We start from the raw sequence: 12280 nt of genomic DNA on the forward strand, positions 1-12280 counted from the left end.
GCAGCTGGCCATAGCAACAGTCATTTAAAAGTACTTCAAATTTTTAAATTTGCTATTAACATTTGATTTTGAAATGAATGAACATTCCCATACAAAAACTCCACGCCTTGTTAGAAATTTGTTTGAGAAAAAAATTAAAATTGCCATCCTGCTCCTTTTTTTTTTTTTTTTACTCACAGCAGTCAGTCGTTTTGACCCCACTAATTAAAAAAAAAAAAATATTTAATTTTCTAATTTAAGAAAATTAATTCTACTACTGTATGGCCAGCTCAAGACGTAGATCTGAGCATTCACCTGACCGCTGATCAGTCAGTTCTTGATCTGCTCGCAATGGAGAACAGTGACCATCACTCTGACACACTCGCTCCAGCTCTCAGCCATGAGTTGAAAGGCAGAGCCAGCCAGACTGTCATCAGTTGATTCTGGATCATAGGAATACATTACTAAATGTACATCACTTTTTTATATATTTTCTTTTATTTCCCTTCGGGTATGGTTTGACCCTTTGGGTGCTTGCAGTGTTTTTTTTATCATTATCTCCAAAGTAGCGCAGGAATATATTTTACTCCGTTACTAAATGTAGTTATGACCCATAAAGATGTATAGCCAAAATAAAGGTTTGACCATTTTTTGTAACCATCCATTTACAGCGAATGGTGTTCAGTATACTATTATATCTACATATGAATTATTTATGCCACGTCCATCAATGTGTTTCTTGCAACACAACGTTCACTTCTCAGGATGCCGATGGGAAGAGTATTTCCTTACATGGTTTGCATATGGATATAAGGAATTGATCCATCATAGAGAATTATAGCATGCTGGGGCCGAGTGGTGGTTACTGCAGGTATTCCCATGTGTAGGGTATTACCTACACCTCTGGATGTCCCTCCCGATGTCCTATGTTCTCCGGTTTGGTGCAACATCTGAAATACAAGGGTCTTCCATTTATGCTCTTTTATGATTCTCTGTAATGGTTCACAGTATCGAATTGATCCATGTAAAGGAGATATATTTTTTCCAATCTGCATATTATAGCCTTGAGGAGGACTTTTTTTTTTTAGGAAATATGTTTGGATGGACATTAAAACTGCATATATATCTTTACTGTTAAAAAAATAAAAAAACTGCATATACATCTCCATCCATGTATGATGAAATTGTCTTTACAAATTAAGAGGCTTCTAATTTTATCAATTTTTAACTATAGCAATATAACAGGATTTTCAAAGTTCTGCTGTCTGTAATTACTGGATGCCACTAAATGCCCAAGAGATATGACCATTCAGTAACATATGAACCCCCTCCCCCCATTTATCCATTTTCTACTAGTGAATTTAATATGTTATTACACAGTACTGTGGTACAAAATGGGACTCAAGTCATATTAGAAAGGCACCATGATGATTTTGGTAGGTGAAGCTTTCCTGTTAGTATTCCCAGTTTCTATCCCCTTCCTATTAAGTAGGAACAGCAGACAGTTCCTGCTTCTGTGCAAGATTCACCGAATCCTCTCCTTCCATCACAAAACTAATGTTCACAAAAGAGGCGGCGGCCTCTGGCTGCTGTGTCTGAGCATTGCTTTCGCTCGGCTGCTGGCTGCGCTGCTCTTGGAATTGTTTCTCAGCCCGCTCTGACATTTCGTTCTCTTCCTCCTCTTCTTCCACCTACATACAAGAGAGAAAGGAGTCCATTATTGGAAAGTTAGCCACATTGCTACCATGTTCAGTGTTTCGCCATTTCCTAAAGCCCAACTCCTGCTTAAGACCGTTTGGAATTTAACCTTTTAGTGACTGCCCAATGTAGATATACTGTGGCAGGCTGGCCACTCTGTGCCAGATCACGTACCTAGTACGTGACCCAACACTTCCGGGTCTGGAGCGTGCAAGCACCGCTGGCAACCCACTCCAAATGGACACAGCAGGAGCCAACCAACGGTTCCAATGGACATCAGACCGTTCGTGAGAAAGGCAGAACGGCAGTCTGCCTATGTAAACAAGTCAGACTGACGTTCTGTGAGGGAAATGTGCTGATCCTGTGTTCCTAAGCAGGAACACACATCTTTACATTCCTCCAGTCAAAGCACACCCCCACAGTTAGTAAGCACACACAAACATTATTTATTTGTAACAATGGTATAAAACAAGCATATTATATAATTGCCTCATTCAAAGTCCCACATTCCTTTCTTATTTATTAATAATAGAGGTAGACATATCATCAAAACATCAGTTTCTACTATGAAAATATTTCACTGCAGTCTCTGTAACTGGATATTTCTCCACACTTCCTATAACAAACACAGACCATTGGGACAAGGTTTACAGGAAACAAATTGCTAAGCAATCTAAGAAACTACCAACCCATGTCCCATCTCCAGGCCAATTCATCTACTGCCAAGGTGATAGTCATGGCACCATTTACCACCAGGATAAAACCACTTATTAACCACTTAAGCCCCGGACCAATATGCAGCCTAAAGACCCAAGGGGTTTTTACAGTTCGGGACTGCGTCGCTTTAACAGACAATTGCGCGGTCGTGCGACGTGGCTCCCAAACAAAATTGGCGTCCTTTTTTCCCCACAAATAGAGCTTTCTTTTGGTGGTATTTGATCACATCTGCGGTTTTTAGTTTTTGCGCTATAAACAAAAATAGAGCGACAATTTTGAAAAAAAAGCAATATTTTTTACTTTTTGCTGTAATAAATATCCCCCAAAAACATATATAAAAACATTTTTTTTCCTCAGTTTAGGCCGATACGTATTCTTCTACCTATTTTTAGTAAAAAAAAATCGCAATAAGCGTTTATCGATTGGTTTGCGCAATATTTATAGTGTTTACAAAATAGGGGATAGTTTTATTGCATTTTTATTTTTATTTTTTTTTTTACTACTAATGGCGGCGATCAGCAATTTTTTTCGTGACTGCGACATTATGGCGGACACTTCGGACAATTTTGACACATTTTTGGGACCATTGTCATTTTCACAGCAAAAAATGCATTTAAATTGCATTCTTTATTGTGAAAATGACAGTTGCAGTTTGGGAGTTAACCACAGGTGGCGCTGTAGGAGTTAGGGTGCACCTAGTATGTGTTTACAACTGTTTGGGGGTGTGGCTGTAGGAATGACGTCATCGATCGTGTCTTCCCTATAAAGGGAATGACGCGATCGATGCGCCGCCATAGTGAAGGACGGGGAAGCCGTGTTTACACACGGCTCTCCTCGTTCTTCAGCTCCGGGGAGCGATCGCGACGGAGCGGCTATAAACAAATAGCCGCGCCGTGGTCCCGGATCGCTCCCCGAGCGGACCCGACCTCCGCATGTAGCGGGGGGGGGTCCCGATCGGACCCCCCACCCGCTAATAGGCGAGGACGTACGTGTACGCCCATGTGCCTGTACGTGCCATATTGTGGACGTATATGTACATGCGGGGGTCAGGAAGTGGTTATACAAGGCGTGCTTCCATTCTTGCTTTAGGGAAGTATACAGGACAGAAGCAGCAGCTACAGTAATTGTAGGTACTGAATATGTGCTTCGTATATATGTGAATATATACGAAGAGACTGCCAAGGGAGGCACGTAAAAGGAGCCACATGTCCCACCTTAGCCAAAGGACCAATACTAATGATTTACAACTAGGTAGTGAGAACATAAACACATACATACCTCTTTCTGCATTCTGTAGTATTCATCAATTGCATACTGGTACTTGGGTGTACTGACTCCTAACACTGAGGCAATTCTCTCTCCTAGAAAGTCGCAAACTGAGGGAAAAAAATGAAATTGCATAAGTACCAATGTCTAAAACATATAAAGAGATTGTATACTTATTAATGTCTATAAAGATACAGAATCTGCATTAATGTCCATACATTAGAACGAAGAGTGTTCCATTATTCTAGTTCTGTCCTGGATTGACCCATTAATGTCCTTTAGGCTCAACAAATCATTTTACATGAAGCTTCTACTTCTTTATAGGATCAGGTGCCATTAGACATATCTATACATTACATGATCCATCCATGTTCAGCTTTGCACTTCTTACACTAGAGGAAATAAGCAAACCATTTTTAAAAGTCTATTTGCCAATGTTAATACAGACGGCTTTCCGGCTTACATACTGTTGCTTCTAAGACAACGGTCACATTATTGCAGTCAAGAGAAAACTGAGGCAGCACCGGTTAATCACATCAGCTCCACCTGAATACCGACTGTCCTATTTGTATGAGAAAATGTAACGCTCCAGCCTTTGGATACATGACTTAGCCCCCATTCACACCTAGGCGTTTTTACGCCTGTAGTGCTACGCCGCTGCCGCCAGAGGGATGAAAACACATGTCCCTCTATGGAGATGGTTCACATCTCCACGCTGAACGCCGGACGCCTGCCGCCTGAAAAAAGGTCCCGGACCTTTTTTTCAGGCGGCTTTCGGCTAGGAGATGGGAAGCATCTCCATAGAGGGGGTCAATCTGGGGCACATCTAGGCGGACAATACCGGCGTTTTGTCGCCGCAAATTTGTCTGCCTAGGTGTGAATTGAGCCTAACACTGGAGGGGGCAGAGGCTTCTCCAGGAAAGGTGGAGAGTGGACAGCATCTGCTGCCGTGTAGGTAAAATGATGAAGTGTAAGGTGTTAGAATCTGGATGAGCTGTTAATACACACATAAGTAGATTTATAAGAATATACACTTTAACCACTTGACAACTGGGCACTTAAACCCCCTTCCTAACCAGACCAATTTTCAGCTTTCGGTGCTCTCACAATTTGAATGACAATTACTCAGTCATACAACACTGTACCCAAATTAAATGTTTGTCCTTTTTTTCACACAAATAGAGCTTTCTTTTGGTGGCATTTAATCATTGTTGGGTTTTTTATTTGTGTGCGCTATAAAATAAATAAAGACTACAAATTTTGTAAAAAAATGAATATTTATTCGTTTGTTATAAAATTTTGCAAATTTGTATATTTTCTTAATAAATTTTGGACAAAATTTATACTGCTACATATCTTTGGTAAAAAATAAAAATAAGTACAAATTGGTGTATATTATTTGGTCTTTGTGAAAGTTATGGTGCCAATATCTGAAAATTGATCACACCTGAAGTACTGACGGTCTATCTCATTTCTTGAGACCCTAACATGCCAGAAAAGTACAAATACCCCCCAAATGACCCCTTTTTGGAAAGAAGACATTCCAAGGTACTTAGAAAAAGGCAAGTTTTTTTTATTTATCTAATTTTCACATTAGCAGGTTATTTCTCACACACAGCATACCACAAATTATACCCCAAAACACATTCTGCCATTACTCCCGAGTATGCCGATACCACATGTGTGAGACTTTTACACAGCGTGGCCACATACAGAGGCACAACATGCAGGGAGCACCTTCAGTCGTTCTGGAACACCCAGACCAATTCTGACATTTCTCTCCTACATGGAAAAATCGTCATTTATTTGCTAGAAAATTACACAGAACCCCAAAATATTATTAATATATATATATATATATATATATATATATATATATATATATATATATATATATATATATATATATTACATATACATATATATATATATATATATATATATATATATATATATATATATATATATATATACACACATATACATACACACACACACACACATACACACATATATATATATATATATATATAATTTTTAGCAAAGACCCTGCAACTTTTTAGCGCGCACAGTATTTGCGCAGCAATTTTTCGAACATGTTTTTTTTGGAAATAAAACTGTTTTGTGCTTTTAAAAAACAAAGTTAGCCCAATGTTTTTGCATAATGTGAAAGATGAAGTTACGCCGAGTAAATAGATACCCAACATGTCACCCTTCAAAATTCCACACGCTCGTGGAATGGCGCCAACTTCGTTACTTAAAAATCCCCATAGGTGACGATTTAAATATTTTTACTGGTTACATGTTTTTAGTTACAGAGGAGGTCTAGGACCAAAATTATTGCTCTCGCTCCAATGTTCGCAGCAAAACCTCACATGTGTGGTTTGAACATTGTTTTCATATGTGGGCGGAACTTGCGTGTGCGTTCACTTCTGTATGTAAGCACACGGGAACAGGGGCGCTTTAAAAAATAAAAAAACATTTATTGTTCATTTTACTTTATTTATTTATTTTAGTTTGACGCGTTTTTTCCCCCTCCAAATTATTTTTCTTTTTATTCCTGATACAAGGAATGTAAACATCCCTTGTAATAGGAATATGGCATGACAGGTCCTCTTTACAGTGAGACATGGGGTCAATAAGACCCCACATCTCACCTCTAGGCTGAAAAGCCTGAAAAAAAAAAAAAAAAAAAAAAAACACGATCCTGGCTTTGATCGTAGCGGTGAGTCGGTAGAAGCACCGGAGGGCGACGGGAGGGGGGGGGGGGACGTCTCCTTATGCCTCCTGTAAAAAGGATCAAAAGGGGGAACAGCCCCTATGATCATTCTTATGGTGTAAAGAATCGACGGCTGAAAAAGCTGATATCTGAATGATGCCTGTAGCTGCACCCATCATTCAGATATCCCCGCACAAAGTCATACGACGGCCGGCGGGCGGGAAGTGGTTAAAACGCATTTTTTTGTACTGGCAGGGGGTATTGCAGGGATGGCTGAGCATGGATGGATCTGTGACTGCAGTTGTCTCAGATCCAGCCCACAGCCCTTCTGCCATCTGCTCTCTCCCTCTCACACTGTACCGATCTGTACAGAGAGGGGAGGGAGGACCTGACGCCGGTTTGTTTACAAGCGATCACATGGTAAACGGCCGCTAACAGCAGCTTTTTACCGCGATCTACCAGACGGATCCGGCGTCACGGACACTCCTGCGTGCGCGACCCAAGGGGGCGCGCGGGAGCGCCATTCTGGGAGGATGTTCATAGACGTCCTCCCAGAGTTAACGAACCGCCCTGTAGACGTCTTTTGGTTAATACCAAATTCCAAGAGCAAAAAGATGCCCACATAATGGCTTTATATGTTAAAGTGGTTGTAAAAGCTCAAGCATGAAGATAAAAAAAAAAAAAACTGTGTGCAGCAGCCCCCTAATACTTACCTGAGCCTCATCGCAATCCAGCAATGTGCACAAGAGCCAGGAACTTTTCCTCCTCATCACAGCCAGTGAGCTAATAAAGGGAAAGAGGGGGCGGGGCTGAGCCGCAGCCCTGTGTGTGAATGGACACTCAGAGCAGCGGCTCAGAAACAAACAGCTTGCGGGCACTTTAATATCACTTTAAAAGAGAAGTATGGGGTTTTTTTGTGCCCCCCCCCCCAATCATACTTACCTAGGTGGATGCATCATCGGTCCCCCTCTGCACTGAGAACGGAGCGATCGAACATAGCCGATGGCTCAGTTCTCTCAACTCCCCCGAGCAGAGAGCTGCTGCCTGTCAGTGTGCAGTTCTCCCCTCTGCCCCCTGCTCATTGGAGCGCCGAGCTGTGGAGGGGCGGGGAGCAGCCATCTCAGGCTCTCAGTGGCTCGCCAAGAGGCTTAGACGGGTATCAGTCCAGGCACCTGGTGGATCCAGACTTTAGGCCCTATTCACACCTGAGCGTAGCGTTTTTAGATGGAAAGTTGTGCGATTTTGCCGTGATTTTGTATAGGTCAAAAGGTCACCAATGTAAAAAAAAAGCAGAAAAACGCCTTTAATCTTCCTGAAAAAAAAAGGCTACAGAACTTGTTTGAGCTTCAGGCGTTTTGGAGTGGAGATGTGAGCCATCGCCATAGAGAATATTTCCCCCCCCCCCCCCCCCCCCTCCAGCAATTTGTAGCTTCAGACTTCAAGCTACAAAACGCTCAGGTGTCGCGATGACGGCCTGCCTGGACTGATTCCTGTGACGTCAGCAGAGAGCAGACTTCAGTGCGCTCTCTGCTGAAAACGGGTCACGGGAGTGCAAAACGAACTGCACTCCTCTGACCCATAAGAGAAGCCCAGCCAAACAAGCTCAAGCTGAACTTCTCCTTTAACTCCTTTTTTATTCAAACTCCACAAAATTAATATGTACAGCAGTCCCCCTGCACATAAATTAGATCAGCAATTGCTATGTGTTAGAGCTAGATCATGTACGAGTCAGAACCTACTTAAAAATGATTACAGCATATCTATGGACATTACCCAGTGTATGTGAAGAACATTATACTGATCAAGATCAAAATCGAATTGGCTGGAACAGCAAATGCAGTGTCTGTTTACAAGCTAATTTTCTATATTTACCCACATGACCTCCAGCATGAATCTCTAACTCAGGAACTGAAGACAAAGATCTTTCTGATCTGGCAATAGCTACAGTATCTCACAAAAGTGAGTACACCCCTCACATTTTTGTAAATATTTTAATATATCTTTTCATGTGACAACACTGAAGAAATGACACTTTGCTACAATGTAAAGTAGTGAGTGTGCAGCTTGTATAACTTCAGGTAGTATACTACCTGGCACACACGTTCCATCTGAAAAAACGGAGGAGCTCGAGAGAAGGTCGCTGTACTAACAATCCGATTTTAGTACAGCAGTCTCCCCCCCTGAGCTATTGCGTTTGGACAGAGGGGCTGCCCGGCACAATTGGATGCCGATCGGCAGATGTTTTTCTGGCATGCCGTTCTACAGAACCCGGACATGCTGCTGTGCACAGGGGCCGAATGTCAGCCTGGCTTCCGTTGAACCCGCCGATACTCTGCCCGTGTGTACCCAGCATAACATTAATACAACAGAGATTCAGATTCCCAATTACTGGGTTAAAAGTCCAGCTCCTCTGATGTATAATGCTGTCAGTCATACAAGGATCCATATATTCCAATCAGCCAAATAAGGAGATCACTAAGGATTAAAAAAACAAAGTTTATATTTACCAACCTGCCGATCCAGCTAAAGTAGACAGGTTTACCTAATGAGCAGAACAAAGCACAACAATACCTGAAAGTGTTGATGTTGCTACTCTCAGCATGTAAAACCAGAGATACGGACCCCAGGTTAACTTTGACTGGAGGGGGGAAAAAACAAATGAAAAACTTATTACAATCATGATAAGGTCTTCTATGGCACAATGTAACTGAACACAATGCATGCATCTTACTTTGCAGTTAAAAAGAAAATTATTATAGAACATACTTCTAAACATTTACTAGAACATTTGCTGGTGAATAGTTCATAGCAGATATTCCATTATATTTAACAATTTTTCTAATACCAAATATGGGCTTAAAGTGGAGTTCCACCCATAAATATAACATTACATCAGTAGTTTTAAAAAAATGTCAGTCCTTTACGAAAAATTTTTTTTTTAGATGCCTTCAAAGTGTTGTTGCTAGGCAGAATAGTTAATCTTCCCACTTCCTGCACCTAGGTGCTTAATGCTTCCTAACCTACACCGCACAGACTCCTGGGAATGTAGTGGGTGTAACTTTCCAGGAGTCTGTGCATTCCCCAGTCTCAAAGAATCATGTGACTTGGACAGCACAGGTGCTGAAACCTGATCTGGCACTGCTTGTGCAGCACTGAGCATGTGTGAGATCTGCAAGGCTGAAATCCAGGAAGTCATACAGTCTGGCTTCATGATGCCCACACTTAAGATGGCCCCAGTCAATTTCTATTTTATAAAGTGTCTAAATGCTGTAACAACCTAACAAAACGGACCTTAGTTTACAGACTAACTTTACTAGAATACATTAAGCTTGTGTATTACAGGGGTATTTATATTTAAAAAGTGAAATTGTGGCCGGAACTCCGCTTTAAGGCCCCTTTACAGGCCAGCGGACCGATGAAGTCCACCTGTCTGATTTTCAGGCAGACCCCATCAGACCACCCATTGCTCTATATGGATCGGCGAATGTCAGTAGACGTGTCTGCTGCCACCTGCCACCATCCGATCTGGTACGCTAAAAACAGACAGATGGGGATCCAGCACATTGGAGCCGATGACAGTCAGGTAGAAAACGGACAGGCAGTCACTTTCCATTTGACCAACGCATAGAGATGAGCAGGCTGTGTCTGCTCTGCATAGCGAAGCAGACACGGACTGTCATCCATCGGGGTTTAGCGGACAGATCCCCCACTGAGCAGGCGGATCTGCTTGACTAATAATTTTTTTTACGATAACTTTGAGAGGAGTATATGCTATAGGATAGATCCATTCTTGTCTTTTTTGAATGATTTGTACATTTATCTTTGCAAAAGTATATAAAAGTTTTATATTTTTATAATAAAAAAGAATTGGAAAATGACCACTAAAAGGACCATAAAAATAAATAAGTGAATTTATAAACCTACATACTCAGATTGCACTGGCCTTTCTTGGAGGAAATAGTGCACTGGCCAGGTGAAGACCCCCATTGAATGGTGGTCTGGGGAAGTTTGCTGGTACCGACAAACATATAGATCCTCATTTGAACTTGCCGAGAATGGTTGGGTGCAGCAATAATCATTGAATATCTGCAGGCATCTAAACAGATTTATTTACTTAGCCCTGATGCACCAAAACAACGTCTAAAAGAACATTCAGCCCTGGTTCACACTGGGCTGCGGGAGTGAAGCCGTGCGAGTTCAGCTGAACTCGCACGATTTCACTCCCGCTGGCAGTCCCGATTTCGGCCGCGATTTAAGAGACATCTGTGCAGGTTTCTGCACAGATGTCTATGTAAATCGCGGCCCGAAATCGCAAAAAGTAGTACAGGAACTACTTTTTGAAAATCGGTGCAGCGCCGCCGATGCGGCGTCGCACCGATTAGGACAGTGTCATTGCCGACAATTGGCGGCAAATGCCGCCGATTTGAGATGCGATTTCACATGTGAAATCACATCTCAAATCGAAGGAAATCGTACCCAGAGTGAACCTGGGCTCACATCCAGTCATAACCCTCCATTTTACAGATTCAGTTACAATCTTGCACTTTGTCACCACAATAATGTCTATGAAAATTCTTAGCAAAACGAACAAGAGCTGTTAAATAATTAAGACTGATTAGGTCAATCTAGTTCTAGCGTTTTTCCTCTAAACTCAGAGTTGGCTGCAACTAAAATCTTAAATCCGAGTGCCACCCAAAAGTGGAACTTCCGCTTTAAGCACTCCTCACCCCCTTACATGGCACATTTGGCGTGTCATTTTTGGGGGGGGGCTTCGGTAGGAGTGGAACTTCCTGTCCCACTTCCACCTACGGGACGCCTAGGCGACTCCGCCTCTTGCCTTAGGCGGCCCCTCCCTCTAAGCGATCTCCTAGGACACGTGACAGGTCCCAGGAGATTGCCTGTCCACTCCTAGAGCGCAGCGCGACTCGCGAATGCGCAGTGAATGCCCAGCCATGAAGCCGAAAGCTGTCACAGCCGGGTGCCCACAGTGTGAATGGAGGCAGAGAGGAGCGCATCTCTGGACCATGGAACAGGTAAGAGTGTGTTTATTAAAAGTCAGCAGCTACACTTTTTGTAGCTGCTGACTTTTAATAAACATAAAAAAGGCTGGAACTCCCCTTTAAGACTGAAATCCAAGTTTGTCTAAATACATGTGTAGTCTTACTTGAATTATCTTCCTCTTTATGCATTTCTTCCAGATCTGTGCAGTAATCCAATGTAATACATTCTGTAAAAAAGACCAATCACTGCTGCTCTGTCTTCTTGTGAGGGGGGGGGGGGGGTGGTGAACAGTCTTTTGGAACACATTACCTGTTCCACTCATATTTAGGTTGGAGCATGTAATATGTTAGGCCACTTTCACACTGAGGCGTCGGCGGGAAAACGCCGCTATTTTTAGCAGTGTCAGCGATTTGGCGGCGCTGCCTATTGATTTCAATGGGCAGGGGCACCTCAGGAGCAGTGTATACAATGTTCCTACAGTGCTCCAAAGATGCGGCTAGCAGGACTTTTTTTTACCGTCCTGCCAGTGCACCACTCCAGTGTGAAAGCCAGAGAGAGGCTATTTCAGGGAGCTTTTCAGGCACTATTTTTAACGATATAGCGCCAGCAAAGCGCCTCAGTGTGAAAGCAGCCTTACAGTTATTGCCCCCTCTCCCCCTTGCCCTGTGACAGCAAGCAGGGAGGGGCTCTTCCCCCCCCACTGTCATTTTTCTAAAAGAGTCGTGGGTCAGCCCACACAACCAGGTCATCCATTTGCAGTCTCCTGTGAATGAGTAAACAAGTACCATCTTCCGCTGTGGCAGACGGCTTGCAGTTCTGAATGAACTACAAAGACACTGATAAGCGCCCTTGTAGTTCATTCACAAGCCCTGCAGCTTTCAAACTGTCTATATGGAGGTA

General features: G+C 42.6%; 1 protein-coding gene across 1 annotated transcript in view; it reads right to left on the reverse strand.

The window, feature by feature from the left end:
• Window positions 1–234: 234 nt before the first annotated feature.
• The window catches only part of FAM177A1 (family with sequence similarity 177 member A1), a 31864-nt gene continuing 19818 nt past the window's right edge, over window positions 235–12280 (reverse strand). The window contains exons 3-5 of the mRNA XM_040333239.1: window positions 8951–9017; window positions 3673–3770; window positions 235–1670 (exon numbers count right to left, since the gene is read on the reverse strand). Coding sequence (XP_040189173.1) covers window positions 1464–1670; window positions 3673–3770; window positions 8951–9017 — 372 coding nt within the window. The 3' untranslated portion in view covers window positions 235–1463. The remainder of the gene's footprint in view (window positions 1671–3672; window positions 3771–8950; window positions 9018–12280) is intronic.

This window comes from Rana temporaria, chromosome 13 (genome assembly GCF_905171775.1).
Source record: "Rana temporaria chromosome 13, aRanTem1.1, whole genome shotgun sequence".
NCBI lineage: Eukaryota > Metazoa > Chordata > Amphibia > Anura > Ranidae > Rana > Rana temporaria.